At 42.1% G+C, this 21,702-nt stretch overlaps 1 protein-coding gene across 1 annotated transcript in view; it reads left to right on the top strand.

Moving 5' to 3' along the window:
- Positions 1-19,890, top strand: part of kcnq5a (potassium voltage-gated channel, KQT-like subfamily, member 5a) — a 127,520-nt gene extending 107,630 nt beyond the window's left edge. Inside the window, exons 9-15 of the mRNA XM_071529615.1 lie at positions 4,062-4,303; positions 5,414-5,522; positions 11,557-11,688; positions 12,642-12,776; positions 15,308-15,412; positions 17,527-17,653; positions 18,781-19,890. Of these exons, the coding sequence (XP_071385716.1) occupies positions 4,062-4,303; positions 5,414-5,522; positions 11,557-11,688; positions 12,642-12,776; positions 15,308-15,412; positions 17,527-17,653; positions 18,781-19,890 (1,960 nt within the window). The remainder of the gene's footprint in view (positions 1-4,061; positions 4,304-5,413; positions 5,523-11,556; positions 11,689-12,641; positions 12,777-15,307; positions 15,413-17,526; positions 17,654-18,780) is intronic.
- The last annotated feature ends 1,812 nt before the right edge of the window (positions 19,891-21,702 follow it).

The following is a 21,702-nucleotide window of genomic DNA, read 5'->3' on the forward strand; positions in this document are numbered from 1 at the left end:
TAGTTCCTCCTTGACTATTGGTGGGAAGCCATGAGCCAAAGAAACCCAAGAGTATGCAGGATTTCACTCCAACCAAACACTGCTGCAGCTGATTTTTGATCAGCCTATTCCCCCTCTGTCTGACTGAAGTGTGTTAATCAGCTGGTGTGTTTGGTTGGAATGGAAACCTGCAGACTCTTGGCTACTTTCCACTTTCCAGATCAACCCAATGGCCTTTGTTATATTTCTCTTCTATGACTTCTTCCAATATGGCCTCCAACAACGCCTCTGACCTTTGACCCCTTTCTGTGCTGTCCCATAAACAAATGCATGGCCATCCATCCATTTAAGGAAGTAATCCAAAAGTAGCTTAAAGTAATCTGATTAGAGTTAAAACACATTTGATTTTGAGTCGAATTTCCCTTTTTTGCAGATCTGTAATAGAATACAATTTAAAAGTAATCCTCCAAACCCTAATTGTAAATAATGTGCTTGCCCCACCAAAATTTTGGACACGTTACAATGACACACAGGGAGGGCAGTTTGGCCATTCTGATGGGGCAACTCCGGCCAAGTAGTTGCCTCAGCATTGTTGCTTTAATTTCTTCTTGTCAGGAAACAGTTGGATAGATTTTTAACCCTGTGTCTCACTTTGTTGCCTGTTGCTACTGTAGGAGTGTTGCCCATCTGCATTACGCAGTATGCACAGAAATTATGGAAAAATGTGGGAAAACACTGTCAGTCCAGATACACAAGACTACACATTCTATGTAGCTGTATATCCACTGTCTTTTCACACGGCGAGAAGTGTGTTAAAGCAATTCAATCCAATTTAAAAAACGGAAATCCAGGCAAGACACAGAGGTCTGGAAAAAGTATGGAAATTTTGGCATGGAGAATGTGTAGGAACCCTGCATCTCTGATTGGTCTGCTGCACTGCATGCTGGTCTATTTGCCATGGCAACATAATAGTTTACTACAGCAAGTTTCCCATAGGTCGCATAGGCTTTTCTGCATCTCCCCCATTCCCTTAGAGGTTAGCAAAGATCTTAACCACAAAATGACACAAAGTCAAATGGATGTTTATAGAGGGGTTTTTTTTCTCCAGCACTCTTCTAAAGTGGCTGCTGTTATGTGTCAGTCCTTTAAATTGACAAAATAACAGTCATAGATAGATAGATAGATAGATAGATAGATAGATATTTAAAAGTTAAAGATGCTATTCTGTAGTATTATTAAACATCAGTATATCATTATATATCAATATATCAATCGTGAAATTAATTGTGATATTACCGTAAACAGATGAGACCATGGTAGCCTCTATCTCACTCCAGTGGTATTGTTAGTGTTACTCCAAATTAAGACCACATTTCCCATAAACTACCTGTTGCTACCCCCATTTTAGCTCTGTTTGCTCTGGAAGAACAGCGCCCTCTTCCTGTTTTGTGCCGTAAAGCGATCCAGCAGATTTCCCTCCAAATCCACCAGGTGGAGAAACAATGGAGGATGCAGAGTAGAGGCTGATAGAGGCTGACAATCCTCTAGGCCAGTGCTTCCCAACCTTTTTCCTTAAGGGACCCCTATTCTATCACTGAGTAAACAGACGACCCCTGACGAAGTGACATATTTTATGGATATTTCATATTGTATTCAATGCATAACAACACTGATAATCAGCACAGAACAACTGATAACTGTACAATTAACCCAAATCGTGAACACAATAACTGCAAGAAGATTGTGTAAAACAAGCAATTTGGATGAATATTGAGCAGATTATGTGAATATTGCATCAGAGATTAGTTTTCCTGATTTTTTTAGGAACGTTTTATACAATTCTCTGTATTATTTATTTTTAACTATCATACATACTTATTATGCTTATTTCGGACATATTCAGTGTTTTCTTCTCCCTGACACTCGGCCGTTGTTCTCTTAGCTCTTTGGTTGTTTTAATTGTGTACTTTTCTAATGCAGGACGAGGCTGTTTAGCAGAGAGTGAATATAGCTTGTGTTCATGTCTTCACCGCGCCCTTATCCTCGTTTATATCTTAAAAAAAAACATCTAAACTTAAACTGTATACATATATATATTTTTAAGTTTTCTTACACCCCTTAAAACCAAGAAGGCCTTGCGACCCCCCGTCAAGCTTTGGCGACCACTAGTGGGGGTCGGGACCCCCAGGTTGGGAACCAGTGCTCTAGGCCAGTGGTTCTCAAGGTGGGGTCCGGGGACCACCAGGGGTCCTTGAGGGGGTTCCAGGGGGTTCCAGGGGGTCCCCAGCAAATTGGTGAATTGTTAAACTTCACCATTATTTCATTTATAAGAAGTTAACACAGTTAGAGAATATAGAAGAATGACTGTTTCGATCATGCTTTCACTGTTATCTCTCCTAACCCTACAATACAGATAGTCATGGAATTCTGGACAAAATCATATCTAACAATAAAAATATTCTCAGATTTGGGTCAGAGAGACAAAATCTTATCAAATGGGGGGTCCGTGGCCCAAATGTGGATTAAATTAGGGGTCCTTGATATGAAAAAGGTTGAGAACCACTGCTCTAGGCGATGGTCTTGTTTGTTAACGGTAATCATACGAATGTCTCAAAATCAACGTGCCAATGATTTATTGATGTTAAAATGCCACACGTAGCACCTTTAAAAATCACTCTAACTTCAGTGTTGAAAAGTGCCACGTGAATAATTTATGTGGCCGGCGTACTGCAGGTCATCAGCGGAGCAACGAGGGGCTACAGCAGGTCAGGATGCAACAATGAGAGTTTGTTTTGGTGGCTTGGCGGGCGGACTGGCTTTGTTCTGGGTGTTTTGGGCATGTCAGTTGGATGGATGATGTTTGGGCTGAAGGAGAAGACGGAGCGCTGCCCAGTGTCTGCGCTCTGAACTCTTGTCACTCTCCGAGGGGAAATAGGTGCTGACAGCGTCCCTTTTCTCTCTCTCTCTCTCTCTCTTTCTCTCTCTCTCTCTCTCTCTCTCTCTCTCCTGTCTCTGTCTGTGTGTCTCTGTCAACCCCGACCTGTGCCACATTCTCTCTCTTTCTCTTCTTCTGTCTGTCTCTCTGGCAACTCCATCCTACACTCTCTCCCCCAACTATTTCTCTCACTTTCTCTCCCTCTTTCTCTCTCCCTCTTTCTCTCTACCTCTTCCACTCTCTCTCCTTTTGTCTCTCTATCCCCCCCCCTCTCTCTTTCCCATTTTCTCTCCCTTTGTCTCACTCTGTATCTCCTCTTTTTCCATCTTTCTCCACTCTGTCTATCCCTCTCTCTCCCTCCCACCCTCTCTCTCTCTCTACTTCTCTCTGTGTGTCTCTTTTCCTCTCTCTACCTCTTTGTCTCTCTCTCTCTCTCTCTCTCTCTCTCTCTCTCTCTCTCTCTCTCACTCTCTCCCCAACTATTTCTCTCACTTTCTCCCTCTTTCTCTCCCCCCTCTACTTCTCTCTGTGTGTCTCTTTTCCTCTCCCCACCCCACCCCACCCCACCCTCTCTCCCTCTCTCTCTCTCTCTCTCTCTCTCTCTCTCTCCTGTTGTCTCACTCTGTATCTCCTCTTTTTCCATCTTTCTCCACTCTGTCTATCCCTCTATCTCTCTCCCTCCCACTCTCTCTCTCTACTTCTCTGGGTGTGTCTCTTTTCCTTACTCTGTCCTACACTTTCCCTCTCTCTTCACTTCCATCTCCCTCTCTCTACCTCTTTCTCTCCCTCTCTCTCCCACTCTCTCCCACTCTCTCCCATCCGCCACTCTCTTTGCCCCTTTGTCTCTCTGTCAACCTCATCCCACTCTCTTACCCACTCTTTCTCTTACCCTCTCCTTTTTTTTCCCTCTCCCTCCTTTTTATCAACTCCGTCCTACACTCTCTCTCCCCCACTTTCCTCTCTCTCCTTGTCTCTCCTCTCTCTGTTTACCACTCTCTTTCCTTCTGTGATATCCCTCTCTTTCTATCGCCCCCTCTCTCTCTTTCTGCTTCTTTGTGTGTGTCTCTCTATCAACCCCATCCTTCCTCTCCTACTCTCTCTCCCTCTCTCTCTCTCTCTCTCTCTCTCCCTCCCTCCCTCTCTCCAGTCAGAAGTTGAGTTTTAAGGAGCGCGTCCGGATGGCGAGCCCTCGCGGTCAGAGCATGAAGAGCCGGCAGACGTCCGTCAACGACCGCCAGCGCTGTTCCCCCGGCAACGAGGTGGTGGGCGGGGCCGAGATGACGGGCGGGAGCCCGGCCAAGGTGCAGAAGAGCTGGAGCTTCAACGACCGAACCCGGTTCAGGCCGTCGCTCAGGCTGAAGAGCCAGACCCGCACCGCGGCGCCCGATGGTGAGCGGGCTGGGGCGTGTGTGTGTGTGTGTGTCTGTGTGTGTATGTGTGTGTGTGTGTGTGTGTGTGTAAACATGCCTGTACTGTATACCTGTACTGTGTGCGTTAATCCAATTGGCGTTGCTTGTATGACCTCTTCCAATATGGCCACCAAAAACCCCAACTGACCTTTGACCCCTTTCAACCCTGTCCTGTGTGTGTGTGTGTGTGTGTGTGTGTGTGTGTGTAGAGGGCTATGCTATGATATTTATTACAATGAGTACATATGAAGAGTTTTGTCCCAAAACGTTACACCTACTTGTACAAAATAATTGATAGCAGAAAATTTTAAAACATGATGGTACTTTTTAAGAAATAGTGGGTAACTACACACTTATATTGTATCTATATTTTATAGATACAAGATGATGAATATCATTCACTCCCAAATCTAAATATAGTGTTTTAGAAATTAACTCTTCAGATGTTTTGGGGCAATGATCTATGAAAAATCTCAATTTGAACATATTTTCCTTTTTTCTGCTTTCTAGGGAGCATGAATTTATTTTTATGAGCATATATTCCTAAAATTGTGTGTGTGTGTGTGTGTGTGTGTGTATAGGTTGTGCACTCATTTTCTTTACCCACATTGCCTAGAAACTCCTATCCTATAGTAATAGATGAAATTGCTGTGTGTTTTTAATAGCACCTCTGTTTCTCCTCTTATTCCCCTATGTCATTTATCCGAACACGTTTTATAACCTCGTATATACAGTATCTCGTTCACTCTCTTTCCTTCTCTCTCTCTCTGCCGCTCTTTCTCCTATTTCCATGTCTGTCTCTCTGTCGGTTTCTCCCTCTCTCATAATAATTGACAGTGTTAAGGATATATATACCCTCTTCTCTCACCTACATAGCTGAGCTGGCAAAACGCTGCCAATTCCTAAAGATCCCATCCAAGCCGGGCATAAATCCTCACCCATTTAAAGCCAAAAGAGTATCAGTTTGAAACATTCTTGGAGATTTCTGTCAAGGCCGGCTGTGCAGAATGTGTTTTATGCGTTTTAAGACTGGAAACGATTTTGCACGGGCTACATTTATTGATGGAGCGGCGATCTGTCTCTCTCCCAGTGGACGCAGGCATGGCCACGGAGGATTCCTTCGACGAGAGAGGCTGCCACTGCGACGTGACCGTGGAGGACCTGTCCGCCCCGCTCAAGGCCGTCATCAGGGCCGTCAGGTGAGCTGCTGCTGCTGCTGTTGTTTTTAGATTTCACCTTTTATTTGATAGTTCAAAGTAGAGACAGCCAGGAAAGACTGGGAGAGAGAGAGAGGAATGACATGCGACAAAGGTCCTGAACCGGATTCAAACCTAGGATGTCGCATTTACATGGTACATGTTTTAGACCACCAAGCCACCAGGGGTCGGATTCACAAAACCCTCATAAGAAAAAAAATCTTCTCAAGTGCCATTTTTTTCTTAACTTTAGTCTTAAGAAAAAAAATAGGAAAATAGGAAAAAATGCTATTCTCAAAAACAGTTCTTATATATTTTATTAACTTTCTTCTTATGTTTCTTCCTAAGAAAAAACTTACGAATAAATGGTATTCTTGAAATGAAAGTTCTCAAATTTGTTCTTGATTTTTTCCTTAACTTTAAGACAGCCCTTCACCTGTCTTAAAACTCCTACAGTGAAAAGGTAAGCCTCTAATATCATATATTTAAACACATTTTAGACAAGTAGGTTATAGTTCAAAGTCTTCATAGGTTCCCCTACACCTAACATTAAAATGAACATATATTGTAAAGCTTTATTTGGTGTAGGGCCAGGTAGGCCTCTGTCTCATGTCTGTTGAAAATAAGCTAGCAAATTTTACAGTTACCAACAGCAACCAATGTTTAAATCTTTGCTCTAGTTGCCCTAAATAGGTTTTTCCCCAATTGTTTTGTAGATGGAAGCACTTTGGGTTGCCTCCTAGCCTTGTCTCCTAGCCTCAATGGTAGTAAGCCTAAAGTTTATTAACCAGAATTAATTCAGGCCCTATTTTGTGAAGTTCGTAAGTAGGAAAATTAAAGAAATCCGTAAGAAATTAGACTGTTACTAAGATAATATTGAGGAATTGCACTTAAGAGCCTTCCTAAGAATTTCCTAAAATTTCCTCTTATGTCATTTCTTAAGATCTATCTTAAGAACACATTGGTGAATCCAGCCCCAGGACGCCTTAGCTGAGACTTTTATTTTTTTTTTTGCTCATTTTTTATAGTTTCCATCCCTTTAATGGTAACTGTGACAGTTTTTACATGCGTGCACCACGATTAAAGATCTGTTTTCTTAAATTTTGCCAAATCTCTCAAGATTATTCACTCCCATTCAATTCCAAATGGCATAGAAAACTGCCATTGCTGGAGGCTAGGGATGTTTCAACCAACAGCTGACTCAAGAGTCAATATTCTCCATGGGATCCATGTACTACAGCTGTATAAGAGACAAATTATACATAGGTCCAAAATCACCAAACTTATCCTTTAAGTTTCGCCTTGCCTCTTCACTGCCACCAGAGGTACCTAACAATTAAACCCATTAAACTTGATAATTAGCTGTGTAACTAAATAATGTTAGGAAAAGCTGCAATACACATGCTTTTCAACATGATGTATTACATTAGTCAAGACAGCAGTTGGTCTCTGAGCTGGTTTTAATGCATGCAGCAAAACAATGGGAGCCTTTGACTTCTGGCAGGTTGAGAAAACCTGCAGCAGAACAGACAGTAGTAGCTTCTGACTGTGGCAAATACATCAGTGAGTTCAGACTTTTCATGAGCATTAACTGGCCAAAAATAACTAAGATTGCACTGGTATTATCCTTTAAGAGCAAACAATTATGCACTGGGAGTTAAAGGAATAGTTCACCCAAAAATGAAAATTCTGTCATCATCTCCCCCCCCTCATGCCAGTTGAAACACAGGTGAAGTTTGTCCATATAACACACAGGGAGGCTGCAGCACAACTCCATAGCAGCCTTCTCCAAAACAACTGAAGTCAGTGGGGACCAGTTCTTCAGAGTTCCAAAAAGACCTACAGTATATTTACACCATCATTTAGTGCAAATCTGAACTACAGCTGATTGATTTGCAGCAAATAATGGTGTCTAGGTCTTTCTATTCACAGTGTGATTGTTTGGCTGTTTTTGTTTTGGAGCTCTAAAGAACAGGTCCCCATTGACTTCAGTTGTTTTGGAGAAGGCTGCTACCAAGTTGTGCTGCAGCCTCCCTGTGTGTTATATGGACTAACAAATTTCACCTGTGTTTCATTTGGCATGAGGGGGAGGAGATGATGACAGGATTTTCATTTTTGGGTGAACTATTCCTTTAAGGAGCCAATAAACTGTATTAGGCTTTTGTATTTTCATACAGCCAAATAGGTTGCAGCTTATCACAAATTACGTTTAATAGAGGTTGAAATGTGTTTTTTTAGGTGCATCAATGTTCAACTTCATGACATTCTACCCTCACAGTGCTAAAGGCTCCGGGATGGTGAAACAGATTCAGCTCCTCTGTCTTTTCCCCCGTCCAGCGTACATGTTATTCCAGCCTGGACACACACACACACACACACACACACACACACTATATTCACACACAGCTGGTGTTCTCAGTGTCTCAGTAATAGGGCTCACATGATGTGTGTGAGTGTGTTTTCACTCCCTCAAGCACTGCTCGTTATTTATTTCTCCCTTTTTTTCTCCTCTATTTTTCTCCATCTCACTCTCTTTATCTATATGGCCAACTGCTGCGAGGGTTCGTATGCAAGCCTGAGGGCTTCTAGCAATCCCAGCAAGGGGTTTGGTGTGTGTGTGTGTGTGTGTGTGTGTGTCAGCAGACCCCTCTCTCTTACACTGGCACCGGCACCCTGTGAGTGAATGTTTATTCAACTGGCGCCCACTGACTCTTTCTCACTCTCTTTCTCCTCATCCTCTTCATGTCTTTCGTTACAAAAATGTCCATTTTCACTGGTGGTTTAATCAAGCTTTTAACACATTTTTTTCATTAAAAAATCTACCAACTGGGTGAGATACATTTCCTTAATCAGCGCACTTCCACTTGTTTCAACTAAGGTTTGATCGATATGTTTTTTGAAGGCTGATAACGATACTGTAATTCATATTCATGTTTCATGCCAGAAAATGACAAAGATTCTGTGTTTTCCCTGGAATTTTATTCTTGGCACGGTGGAAAAGTCTTTAAAACAGCATTTAGACCAACATGTGACACTAAAACTCTCCACTGAAACCCAGACTAATGAAAGTCTGTTAGTGTCAGCAGCTCCTTAAGGCAGGGAGGCCCTCCGCATCTATTCAGTAGTAGAGGAAACTCTGGGATACATTACTGCCTTTTAAAAAGTTAATTTTCAAGAAACATCAGTGGACAATTAAACAGATATATGTAAAGTAGAAAAATAAGATGCCATTGCAGGTTTACAGACTGTTTTGAGGAAATCCACTGGTCTGACCCTAGTTTCAAGACTTTTGCGGCAACTTTTTCACTTTCAATATATGTTCAACTGCATTGAAAGTAGAGAAATCATCCGACCCCACTGGCTGGTTTCCTCAAAAAGAAAAGTTTTGAAATTTAATGCAAATGTAATGAAATTACAAGCTAAGGTCATCAGTATTCGCAGTGTCACTCCAGTGTCAGTGTCTCATTCTTTCTCTATTCGTTTCATTTCACTCTCTGTCTTTCTCTCTCTTCTTTCCATTCCACATGTTATTATCTGAACCTCTTTTCTCCTGTCTTCCTTTCACAACGTACTCTCTTTTTCTCTCATTCTCTCTCTCTTTATTCTTTCAGTACTGTAAATGTCTTCCCTTCTTCTTCTTCTGCCTCTGTTAACGTACCTGTCTCCATTTTCTTACAGATACAATATGGAATTCTAGCCAATAATGTAAATTTTGAGTATAATTACAAATATATGCATTTTCTTACCCCCAAATTTCCCAGTCCAGTAAATCACTATGTAAACAAAGCCAGTAGTGGGATAACAGTGTTTCAACAGAGGGAACCATATGGACTGCAATACATCTTCTGTAAATATGTTTTTTCCATCTGTACAAGTGTATACTTCATGTGAATAGCTAGTGATGCACAATTGCACATCCGCTCACCTGTAAATCTGTCAACAAAGACGATGTATCTTTATTCATATCTTAAATTATCCTCAATATGTTACAGCATTATCTTATATTCTCTATTTTGTTCTATTCTTACCTATATCTGACTCTACGTTGCTCCATCGATCCAGTTTCCCTACAGGGATCATTAACATTTCCTCTAATCTAATTTAATCTAAAGATAACCTCTGCCTGGCTCTTGCCTCACCCCGCCTATGTGGATGTCAGCTGGGTATGACGAGTTTGTGGTGCTTCCAGATTTGTCCAAATTTGATTTAGCAGTTTTTATCGTTATAACAAAGAGCAAAGATCACACACAGATTGGCAGAGGAATCTACTTGGAAGCCAAATCTAAAACAAACCACATCAGCGGAACATTCAGGACCGATGTTTCCTTTAAGATGATAGTTTGGTGGCCTACGTCCAGTGGTAGAATAAGTACTTAAAACCTAGTAAAAGTAGCAATAACATAATGGAAAAATACTAGATTAGAAGTAAATGTTCTGCATTCAAAAATGTACTTAATTGAAAATATTAGCAGTAAAAGGTATTTAAGTATCAAAAGTAAAAGTCCTCCTTCTTTCAGAGTGTTAAATTATTGAAGTATTAACCTGTCAGAAAGTATTTTTAATGTTGTCGGTCTAACTGCTCCATATACTGTTGGGGAGTTTAAACTCTAACAATGCAACATATTTTATGAGCTTATCATATGTTTTGCATGTAAAACCTTATTCTGCAAAGTAACTAGTAACTCCAGCTGACAGATAAATGTAGTGGAGGAAAAAGTACAAGATTCCCCTCTGAAATGTAGTGGAGGAAAAGTAGAAAGTCTCACAAAATAGAAAGACTCCAGTAAAGTGCCAGTACCTCAAAGTTGTACTTGAGTAAATGTACTTAGATACTTTCCAGCTCTGCACATTGGACAGAACAATCGGTGTTAGAGAGCTTAGACTATCACAGAAATGTGTTTTGAAAGTGAAAAGTAAGTATATTGAAGTGTACTGAAAGCCAGTTTAGGACTTTTCTCACAACTTAACTTGAGTAACTGTTACTTTCCTCCTCTGTCTACATCTAATAATTTATCATATTGACCAAAGAATAATATCTTGTCAGTCATCGGTCATGTTCTCAGAAATTTGGTCATATTTGCGGGTTTGGAAGTAGTGGCAAATGATATGAGATGCAAGGATTTTGCCAAACGTTTGGGTTTCATGAATTGATGCCTCTGCCTGCCTATCTAACCCCTCTGACCCCCCTTTCCAGCTCCTGCCGCTCTTTATCCAGAGAACCCACACACACACACACACACACATACACACACACACACACACACACACACACACACACACACACACACACACCCCACCAGCCCCTGCCGGCCTGCCCACCCAGCAGGCCTCCTCGGCGGGCAGCCGGAGCCCAGAGCCGCCCCCGGTCTTTTCCCAGGGTGTCGGGTTGAGGATTCGACTGCCCCCCCCCCCCATCAGGACTGTTATTACAGAGGCTCATCTGTCACTGTTGTTTCCATCCAGACAGTGAGGGAAACAGGCAACTGGAGCAAGGCAGGAGCCATTAGGGAGCCTGAATGAACCAAGTGCATAGATCCTCTTACCTGGATCAATATTATTCACCCAGCGGTGGATAGGCGATTTCACTCCAGTTTCGTTTCTTATTGATTTGACGAGATAATATGTGCACTTTGGTTTCCCATGAGATACTCCTTCAAATATCTGATATTTGAATAATGTTTTCTTTATTTCACTCCAAAAGAAAAAAAAAAGGATCAAGTGAAACTTTCAACCAGTAACCTCCCATCGGTTTCCCAAGGTTGTTGCTTCCATCTTGTGGTTGTTTGTTGTAATTACATCATTACCCGTCATTTAAAATCAGAAGCAAAATGAAACAGTAGAGAAGCGAAGAAAATGCCTTTAATTATAATGCAATATCTCTCTTAATTAAGTGTGTTTATGAATTTACCTGAACTTCAGTATCTCTCTCTCTCTCTCTCTCTCTCTCTCTCTCTCCTTCTCTCTCTCTCTCTCTCTCTCTCTCTCTCTCTCTCTCTCTCTCTCGTGTGTGTGTGTGTGTGTGTGTGTGTGTGTCTAGGATCATGAAGTTCCACGTGGCCAAGAAGAAGTTTAAGGAGACGCTGCGTCCGTACGATGTGAAGGACGTCATAGAGCAGTACTCCGCCGGACACCTGGACATGCTCTGTCGCATCAAGAGCCTTCAGACTAGGTCAGGACACACACACACACACACACACACACACACACACATTACAATCCTACATTACAAAATCTGAAAGCGCTTGTCTGTCTTGGTGTGTTTAAAATGATCATGAAAGAGATTTGGTCTGGTCCTGCAGGTCTGCCGTTGAACTTTCCCTTCATGTGATGTTTATTGTATTTTTACTGATGTGTGTTGATGTATGTCAAAGGGACTTCCTGGATGAATAAAGGTTAAATAAAATATTATTAAATTAATTAAAGCTGCTCCACGGACTTGTGAAGGTGGAGATAACTAATGCTGATGTTGTTGTAATTCCTACTGGTCCTATAGAGGTTATAGATCACTTAAAGTCACAATGAAACCCCATTTTGAGAGCATCTTGCTTCCTTAATGTGATGTATTTCCTGTTGAAACAGGATGATGGAGGCGGGGCATAACACACAGGGAGGGATCATTCAAAGGTGTAAACCAATGGGAGATCAGTTAGGGAGGGAAAGGCAGTTTGATTGGATGGGAGGAGCGGAGGGGCGGGAAAAATCTGTGATGATTTTATTGGCTGGAATTTTTATGTATCGCCTCCTGGTACACGATGATGTCACCTCTAAAGTTTTTTCTGTTTTTCAGAACGTAAAACTAATGAGATTTTGATAGAAAAATACAAGAAAATACTCTTTTTTAATCATATTTTAGCATAAATTGTCAAACAGGTGTATAGTATAATAGTTTGAACGAGCTAAAAAGAAAATGTCATTTTTTATTTCAGTGTTACTTTAATACCCCTTTACATAACCTTTACATGGACCCACTTTTAGCTTGATCTCACTGCCAAACGTACTGGTATTACTGTACATGTCACTGTGTATAGGGTGTGTGTGTGTGTGTGTGTGTGTGTGTGTGTGTGTGTTTGTATGTATGTGTCTCTCTCACCAGTGTGTGTGTGTGTGTCCTCTCTCTCCCAGACTGGACACCATAGTGGGCCCCCCCCAGAGGCCCTTCAGCAGCCGCGTCAAGACCTTTTCCTCCCCCTCCCTGCATTTATATTACAGCCAGGCCCGGAGAAAACACTCTGCACCGGGTCAGGCCAGCCCCGTCCTGCTCCGCCCGCCTGCTCCTCCCCCACTAACACTACCTAACGTACCCCCCATAATGTCGTCACACCTGGGTCAAACATCTTGCGTTCACATGCTATCGTATTGAAAAGATATTTGGATACTTGGAAATTTCACATGAACACCAATCAGTGTCGGAGGATGAAGTCAGGAAGTAGCAGAAAATTTTGCTAACTAAGTTTCCGATTCATGACACAATGATTACATAAAAATCAAGTTTAGTGTCAGTCAGCTATTAAAATCTACTTCTTCACATACCTGATAGGCTTTCTCTCCTCCTTGTTCTTGTGAATAAACTGGTATCATTGTAGCAAGTGCTTTTTAAAAGCAAGAAGCAGCCAAAACCACATTCAGGACCTCCATGTTTGTTTATTGTTTGTCTTCCAGGGTTTTTTTTTTTTTTTCGTCAAAATAGCACATGGATGCAACGCTGTTTTTCGGACTTTCCCACCAGCATGTGAACGCACAAACAGTACTTGCAAATCATTTTTAATGTTTGTTTTTTTTGTCTTGGTTGGAGTACCAGATGGGTGGAGTTTATCACATTAGGTCCATTCAAGGCAAGTTGTCAGTCACAGAAAAATATATCAAATTGACTAATACTTTCCTGTGACTGTCTGAAATCTCTGCCAGGAAACAAACATCTATCTCTACTCTGAGCAGGATAAAAATTAAACATTAAAAATTATTTATACAAGTAGCATTTGACCCAGGTCTGGCTGTAGTTGATTAATTCATACAAACATGCTTCAACCCCAGTCTGGAGGTCCTCAAGACGCTCAAAATTTGGATTATGTACCGTACATAATTTTAGGAGGGAAATTTGAACATCTGAATTGTTGGGAAGTTTATAGTATATTTACTGGATAAAGAAGGTTCTTGGTTCACTTTACTGCACCGGTTACCATTAGGATATAAGAAACAAGCATTTGCAAGTAGTATTATTATTTTTCCTACCATCCAAACTATCCAACTACCTGAATCTAATGGATAACAGTGTAGACTGTGAGTTTGCACTGTTTCGTTGTGGAAATGGTAGTTTAATACAGTCTTCTGACATTTTATATGATTAATCTTGACATATGCAAACTAGTAATATAATACTACTACTAGAATTTTACCTATTTTTGTCACTGGAGACTGTGATATTCCTGACTTGGGCTCTGTAAAGACCTCAGCTAACATAGGTGACTGTAGAAACACAAGAGTCTCTCAGTGTTATTTTGATGAGGATATAGCTGCATGAACTGTAACTGTAGTCTTTGTGTTATTTTTGAAGCCCCAATCCAGAATTTATTTGACGTCATTAAGTCAGTGTAGTATATTCACACTGTACATAGAAAATAAGCTTTCATCAGCTTTTATAACCCGTTGTAATTCAAAATACAGCTGTTTTACTTCAATGAACATTAGCTTTTATGGGCTCAGATCACATATTGAGCCTGTCACACATTGTTAGTTCTTGTATTTAAAGCTTTGCCAAATCAATTTGAGCATGAAAAAAAGTCTTAAATCACTTAAACTAAGACTTAAACAAAGCTGGTAATGGGGAGACACTGTGTCAGCAGAGGGCGCCATACTGCAGTTATGGATTGGGACTTTTACAATTAATGAATCCTTACTTTTTAAGAGAAAGTTACTTTTTTTTCCTATTCCTAACCTTACTTGGGAATGAGTGTGGTTGGATGTTTTTGTATTGAATGTGATTTATTTGCTCTCTACTGTCTGCTGTTGCCATTGTGGTGCTGTGGGTGATGTAGTGTGTTGTCAGTGGGACTGCTGGGGAGTAACATAGAACTTGTTTTCTGTATTTGAGTGAGTGTATGGAGTGTTTTATTATTTGTTTGTTTTTTGGAAAGGCTGTAGAGTAGATACACACAGCTAACCCACTAACACTGCTATCACTCCCTTTATATCTGTTACCATTATAAAGGTATTTAGTTTTGCCGTTTTATCTTCTGCTGACAACAGCGACAGCCAAACGTACATTTTAATATGGCTAACATCACGACAGGCTAACAAAAGAACAAAATAGATGATAAGGTTTTATTTACCGACAGGATAAAAAACATGGTTTGGATATGGTTGGATAAGCATGTTCAATTATGTTTTAGTAAATTAATTCTTTATTTAAAGGCAGCAATGTATCCCAGAGTTTTCCACTGAATAGGTGTGTTAAAAGCTGCTAACACTAAAAGAATTTCATTAATCTGGGATTCAGAGGAGAGTTTTAGTGTCCCATGATGGTCTAAAAGCTGATTCAGAGGCCTTTCCACCCTGACAACAATACACAATGAATACTTGGCATGGCAAAAAAATAGAATATCAGCTCAAAATATCGGCTATATTGGCCTTAAAAAAAAACCCAGATTGGCCATTCTAGCCTGCTTTTCCCACTTACCCTGCCTCTCTGTGTGTATCTATACGCCATTGTCTATGTTCCAAACTTCTGTGTGTGTGTGTGCGTGTGTGTGTTGTATCTGACGCAGTGTTTCTCCTGCCTCCAGACTGAACAGTGCAGCCGGCTCTGGGCCCAGCCTGAGCAGCCGACCCAGGAACTTGTCCTCTCCCGCCCTGCACTATTATTACAGCCACAACAGGAGGAAGCTCTCTGGCCCGGGGTTACTGTTATTTCACTTTGTTTCAGTTTTACAGTATTTATAATCCTGTTAGCTGTATTATCTGCCCCCTGAGGTGACTACCGGGGTCTCCCTGGGGTCCCTAAAAGTGTCAGACAGACCTTACCTCCATGCAAACACAACACAACACAACACACACAAACAGACATGCATGCAAATAATTCTTGGCGTTTGTCTTCACCTGCTCAGACTTCCAGATGGGTGGAGTTTGCCACATTTGCAGTGGTGGGAAAAGTACTCAAATCCTTTACTTAAAAGTCCTCATTCTGTCAGAGTGTTAAATTTTTGAAGCATTAACCTGTAAGAAGTATTTTAATGTTGTCGGTCTAACTGCTCCATATACTGTTGGGGAGTTTAAACTCTTAACAATGCAACAGATTTTATGAGCTTATCGTATTTTTTTCATGTAAAACCTTATTCTGCAAAGTCTCACAAAATGGAAATACTCAAGTAAAGTGAAATTACCTCAAAATTGTACTTAAGAAAACTCTCCAGCTCTGCACATTGGACAGTACAAGACAATCACAAAAATGTGCTTTGAAAGTCAGTTTAGTGCACTTTTCTCAAAAACTTTATCCTGATGTGTTTCACTCCACTCATTTTGTACTGTATGCCAGTTCAACAAATCATAAGAATTATTTGTAACTTTTAATTGAACCAGGTCTGGTGTAGCCTACAAAAACACAAAAACACATATAGTAATATTCACATGCATGGATACACACATCACCAACACCGGCACATTGGGCCCCATCCATAATTCCCTCCTTTGTCCTGCGTCCCTTCACCAGATAGGGGCAGTGTCTGGTTTATTCATAACAGATCTAACTGGTGTGCAGTAGTGGGTGCTTGGAAATGTTTCCCAACCTTTGGAAACATTAGTCCATGTAGTATGTGGTAGAAAAAACAGAATATGGTGTTATATACGGCCTCTCCTAGAGTTTTCTTGCATGTTGGGGATTTATAGTCAGTAATTGAAGTATGTTACAGTGTGAAAGGATTTGTGAGAATTGATCCATGCTCTAACAATCGGAAGCTCTGGTCAAAGCAGAGAGACTTCTGACATTGCTGACTACAGTTACACTTGTCATTTCAATGCAATTTTGAGATTTGATCATTAAGACTTTAAAGGACTACTGGCTTTAAAATCTGTTTTCTTGCTCTTCCTCTCTCTCTCCCTCCACCCTCTCCATCTCTTTACATTGCTCATATGTGCAATTTAATAAATAATAATAAATAGCCAGCGATGCACATTTGCACATCTTGCACATATTGCCGTTGTGTAGAAACCTTGTAACTCCAATTTTGGTGATTCTCATGTTTTCACTTCAGTTCCATGCTCCTCTATGGGTTGAGAAAATTCTCCCATCTCTTGAGCTGATGAATAATGGTTTCATCAGCCTACGAGGTTGGAGAATTTTATGAATATTATTATTTGGACACATGCTTTTTGACATAAGTCCAAAAAGCATGTGCTTTGAATTCACACGTGGGTTTTCACACGTGACTTTTTTGGGTCGGAGTTGGATGATTCAATTTGCAATGAAATGACAAGTGTAACGACAACGACTGCTGGTTTGTGTGTGTGATTCATCCGATATTGTAACACTCCATCGTTAGGAGGGAACCTGTAGTGGAGTTACAGTACCACAGTGGGACTGTACTGTGTTTTGCATATCGCTGCTGCCATGTGAAAAACTTTGGAACTCCAATTTCAGTATAGTTTTATTTCTTTTCACTTAAAGGTTTTCACATATAAGGCCCTTTACATGTTAAGTAAGCTTCATAATCCTAGTGCCTATGAAACCCATTCAAAATTCAGAATGCATGGCCATCACTCTGAAAATAATATCTTTTCCTGAAATTCCTGAAAAGTTTATGTTTTTGGAGATACAATGTTTTCATCTAACAGCACTGATAAAACTGTTTGTGTTGTGTGTTTGACTAACCCTAACGCTGACATGCTTCCTGTAGCTTTAGGTCTGTTGCCTGAGACGAAGCTTGGGTGCCTGGTCGAAATACAACATAATTGTACTCTAATTTATTAACTCTGGTTTGTGTGTGTGTTTGTGTGTTTGTGTATGTATGTGTCTCAGGGTGGACCAGATCCTGGGAAAAGGCCAGATCTCCGTGGATAAGAAGATGAGGGACAAACTCCACTCTGACGGAGACTCCCTGGAGGACATGAGCATGCTGGGACGAGTGTGTAAGGTGGAGAGACAGGTGAGTAATAGCGTGCTTGATAGCGTGTGTGTGTGTGTGTGTGTGTGTGTGTGTGTGTGTGTGTGTGTGCATTTGAGAGAGAGAAAGTGACAGAGAGAGGAAGAGAAAGACGGAGCGAGAGAGGGGGAAAGAGAGAAAGAAAGCAAGAGAGAGTATCCTGTTCTCTCTAATCTTAATATGCATTTGTCTGTTACACTACATGGATCCAAAAGCATATGTTAGATTATAGTATCACCGATATGCATTTACCAGTCAGAGTGTGTATAGTGGACTGTGCATAGCTGTAGCTCTTAGAGATGCCAGCAAAATGCAGGGCAATATTGTCTATAAAAACTGTAGGTATGCCACACAATGAATCATGCTTCGATCGGCTTATTTAAATGATTTATCTTTTTAAATTTTTCATAATACAAGTAAAACATGTGGAGGGTATTTGGGGAACAACGATTTTGTGTGCATTATGAAAAATCTAAAAAAAATATAAATTATTGAAACGAAGTTGGTGTATGTGTGATCAAGTGTGTGGAAAACCTACCAGTCCCCTAATTTTCAGTCAGTGATGAGCAGGAGATGATTGCATTCTTCTTGAAACAGGATGAGGAATTTCGTTGAACAGTGGATTATTGTGTGTATAATACTGTAAAGCTTATATTAATAGAGATGCATTGGTCACCAATTTCATGAATACACTCACAGTTTACGTCTCTCTCTGCTGCTAACGGCATCACAAACAATTTGAAGAGACAGGCAGCTTGCTCAAGAGTTTAAAGGTGCATCTCGCAAGATTTTTACTGTCCCATAGCACAAAATGACTATATTATATCTGCGGAGGGTTGATAGGGATGTTGATCAATACCAATGACTCACTGGACTCAATAATTACTTTGCCAGGTGCTCACATTTCTGGCTTTGAAAACCTCACTCTCTGGCCCATACTCTGTGTTGGAACACCCCACAGAGATCTGTCAATGTTTTTGCATTTCGTTGGAGAGAGATGGAGGTCGATAAAAGCCTTAAATTGCTTAATGCCCCTTTAAGCTTCTGCCTCTCGCTTTCTCTCTTTCATTCTCTGTCTGCCCCCTTCCCCCCCTTGTGGTCACTCTCTCCTCCTCTTCTCTCCTTCCTAGGTAACCTCCATAGAGTCAAAGTTGGACTCTTTGCTGGAGGTTTACCGCCAAGTCCTACAGAAAGGCCCGTCGGCACTCACCCTGTCCTCCCTGCCCCTGTTTGAGCTGGACAACCACCAGCACCACAACTCGGACTACCAGAGCTCCATCATCGGCAGGGATCTCTCCCCCCAGGGAGGCGATCTGATCGGGGGCGGAGGAGACAACGGTGATGGGGTTCCCCGGTCCCTCAGCGCCAACCTCCCCAGGGGCCTGCGGCTCATCCTGGCTCCCGCCGAGGATGACCTCCCCCCGGACTCCGCGCCCCCCTCCTACCCCCCGTCCACAGCCTCCCTCACCCCTTCGCCGCTGCTGCCCCCCGACAGCCCCTACCCAACCCTGGTCACCCCGAATAACACCTCCAAAAGAGCACATTTCCCTGATCTGCCGCCCCCGCCTCCTTCAACTGGAGGTTTCACCCTCCAGCTGCCCCCCATGGTGCACCCCTCCCACCACCGATGCCCCACTGACCCCGTCCTGGACGCCATGTCAGATGGAGTGGTGGGGGAGGAGGGGAGCCTGGGCCCCTCTGTCATTGTGGGATCCAGTGTGGATGACGACGAGGAAGGGGACAGTGAAGCAGGCCCTGCCCAGGGAAAGGTGCAGTTGCGGGGGAAGCCCGGCTTGAAAGATGAGGGGGTCTGGAGGAGACATATGAGCCTGGAGGTCAACCCCCTGCTGCTGCTCTCGTCCGGCCCAGACGGGAGGCCCTCCGACTGGGGAGGCAGTCTGGGGAAATCCCTCTCCGCGCACAACCTCAGCCAGCCTACGACCAACCGTGCCCCCGCGCTCAGCAACAGCAGCAGTAGCAACGGTAGCGACGGTTCCCGCGGCAACGCCCACGGTAACCTCAGTAACTGGGACGAAACAGAACTCTTCATCGGTGAGTGCAAGCTAGAGCCAGCGGAAGAGCACTTTAACTTCCTGTCCCAGGGATCGGACTTCCTGTCAGCCGGCGGCCCCCCAGACCTCCTGCGGACTGTGGAGGACGGATCAAACAGTCAGGCTGCTCCGCACGCCAAGGGCAGCGCAGAGTCACTCAGTCAGCCGCCACAGATACGGCTAACATAACCTTCTTACACACACACACACACACACACACACTCACATATATGTACAAACCAGTGTTGGGGCAGCTACTTTGAAACTACAGCACCCTAAAGAGAAACATAATCTTGTTAACTGAAATAGTTTGAGTTACTCAAAAATGATCTTGTATGTCATATGACTGCAAAAATTACCACTGATTAGTACATTAATAAAAAAAGTGGAAGGGATATTAACTTAATATGGTATGTATATGTAGAATAAAGACATAAAAGGGTCTTTCATGGCAAAATAAATAAATAAAAAGATGAAAAAATGCAATTCCCTTCTTTTCTTTTATATTCAAAAATAGTTGGTAGTTGCAATAGTTAATTCTGCCTCATAACAACAGAAAAGTTATAAACTACTAAAAACTATCCATTGGAATTTAGTTGAACTGCCACCAAGCTACTGCAAACCACAACACTGGTACACATATAAACACAGACACACACACACACACACAGATACAACCACCAACCACAGCCAATGAGCACTCTAGGAAGAGCTGACTTGACAAACCGACTGACACTAAATGACTTGGATTATTTTTTCATACAAGTGCTTGTATTCAGAGACATTCTTCTCCAGGAACAGTGAAGAGGAGGAGAGTCACTCGCTTTACTCAATGTCTGTCATTGGCAATGGAAAATGTCATGCTATCTTTACTTAACGCTCTCATACATATCACTGCATGGACTATTTCCAAACACAAATGATGAAACGAAGCATAATGGGTGAGGCCCGGTGTGGTGGGAATGCCAGAATTATAACGAAAGTGTGAAAGGTCAAACCCTCAGCATGCATTCAGACCACAAGCATCTCAAACTTTAGGGCAAAATCACCCTTGAGTGCAATGCCCTCGTGTTGGAATATGTCCCATCTATTGCTGCAGTACTATCGGTACTACTTCTGGCAATCAGCCAGTTCTGTCGGACAGTGAGTTAGTTGCTCGCGGTCTGAATGATGAGCTACAGAAGGCCTACTGAGCCGAGCATGAAATGCCGCATGTTTAAGTTTGTGCAGTACTTTGAGTCTAGAGCAATCACACACTCATCAGTGGCCTGGATGTCCTTCTGCATGTTAAAGTAAAGTCTCCTCCAAACCTTTAGGTGGCACTAGCAGACAGGTACGAACAAATCCTGCCCAAATTAACATTATATCCTAATTTGAACTAATTTGATAATAGTTGAAACCAGTTTATACTGATAACCCGATGAATTTATTGTTTATTTTGCTAACAATTTATACAACCTTGTAAGACCATTCAGTTTTTAGACAAACCCGGTAAGGGTGCTAAATGCAGGTGCTAAAGGCTGCTGGATTGACCTCATCTCCTCCTTCCAGTCAGAGGGGTCAGAGGTCAGAGGTCAGTGTCACGTCTTGTCAAGGTGGCCCAGGGTTTTGAGCAGCACTCCTGCAGCCAGTAACTCTGCTTCATTTGTCTCGCTCTGGTTTTGCTTTGCACTGTGGAGTTGAGTGAATGATGTCGATCCAGTAGGCAAAGTTTTTTAATCCACATGGCCCATTCTGCTGCTGCCAATACAGGAAATTTCATATATGTACATCATTCAGAGGAGAAAGAGAGAGACAGAGAGAGAGAGATCTCCAGCAACAGCAGATCCCACAATCTGTCCTCTAATCTCAATGTAAAAGGTCAAATTAAACAATCATGATCTCAAACATTGCCATACTTTATTGAAACTCTAACTGTTGCTCACCCCTCTCCACGAGGCGGGCAGGCTCAACTGCAGAACAGAGGAGCTGGAGCTGGTAGGGAATCAGTGATTTGCTCCA

This window comes from Centroberyx affinis, unplaced genomic scaffold (genome assembly GCF_046629955.1).
Source record: "Centroberyx affinis isolate AG114_WGS23_722 - 3 ecotype Tasmania unplaced genomic scaffold, CSIRO-AGI_Caff_v1 ptg001814l_1, whole genome shotgun sequence".
Lineage (NCBI taxonomy): Eukaryota > Metazoa > Chordata > Actinopteri > Beryciformes > Berycidae > Centroberyx > Centroberyx affinis.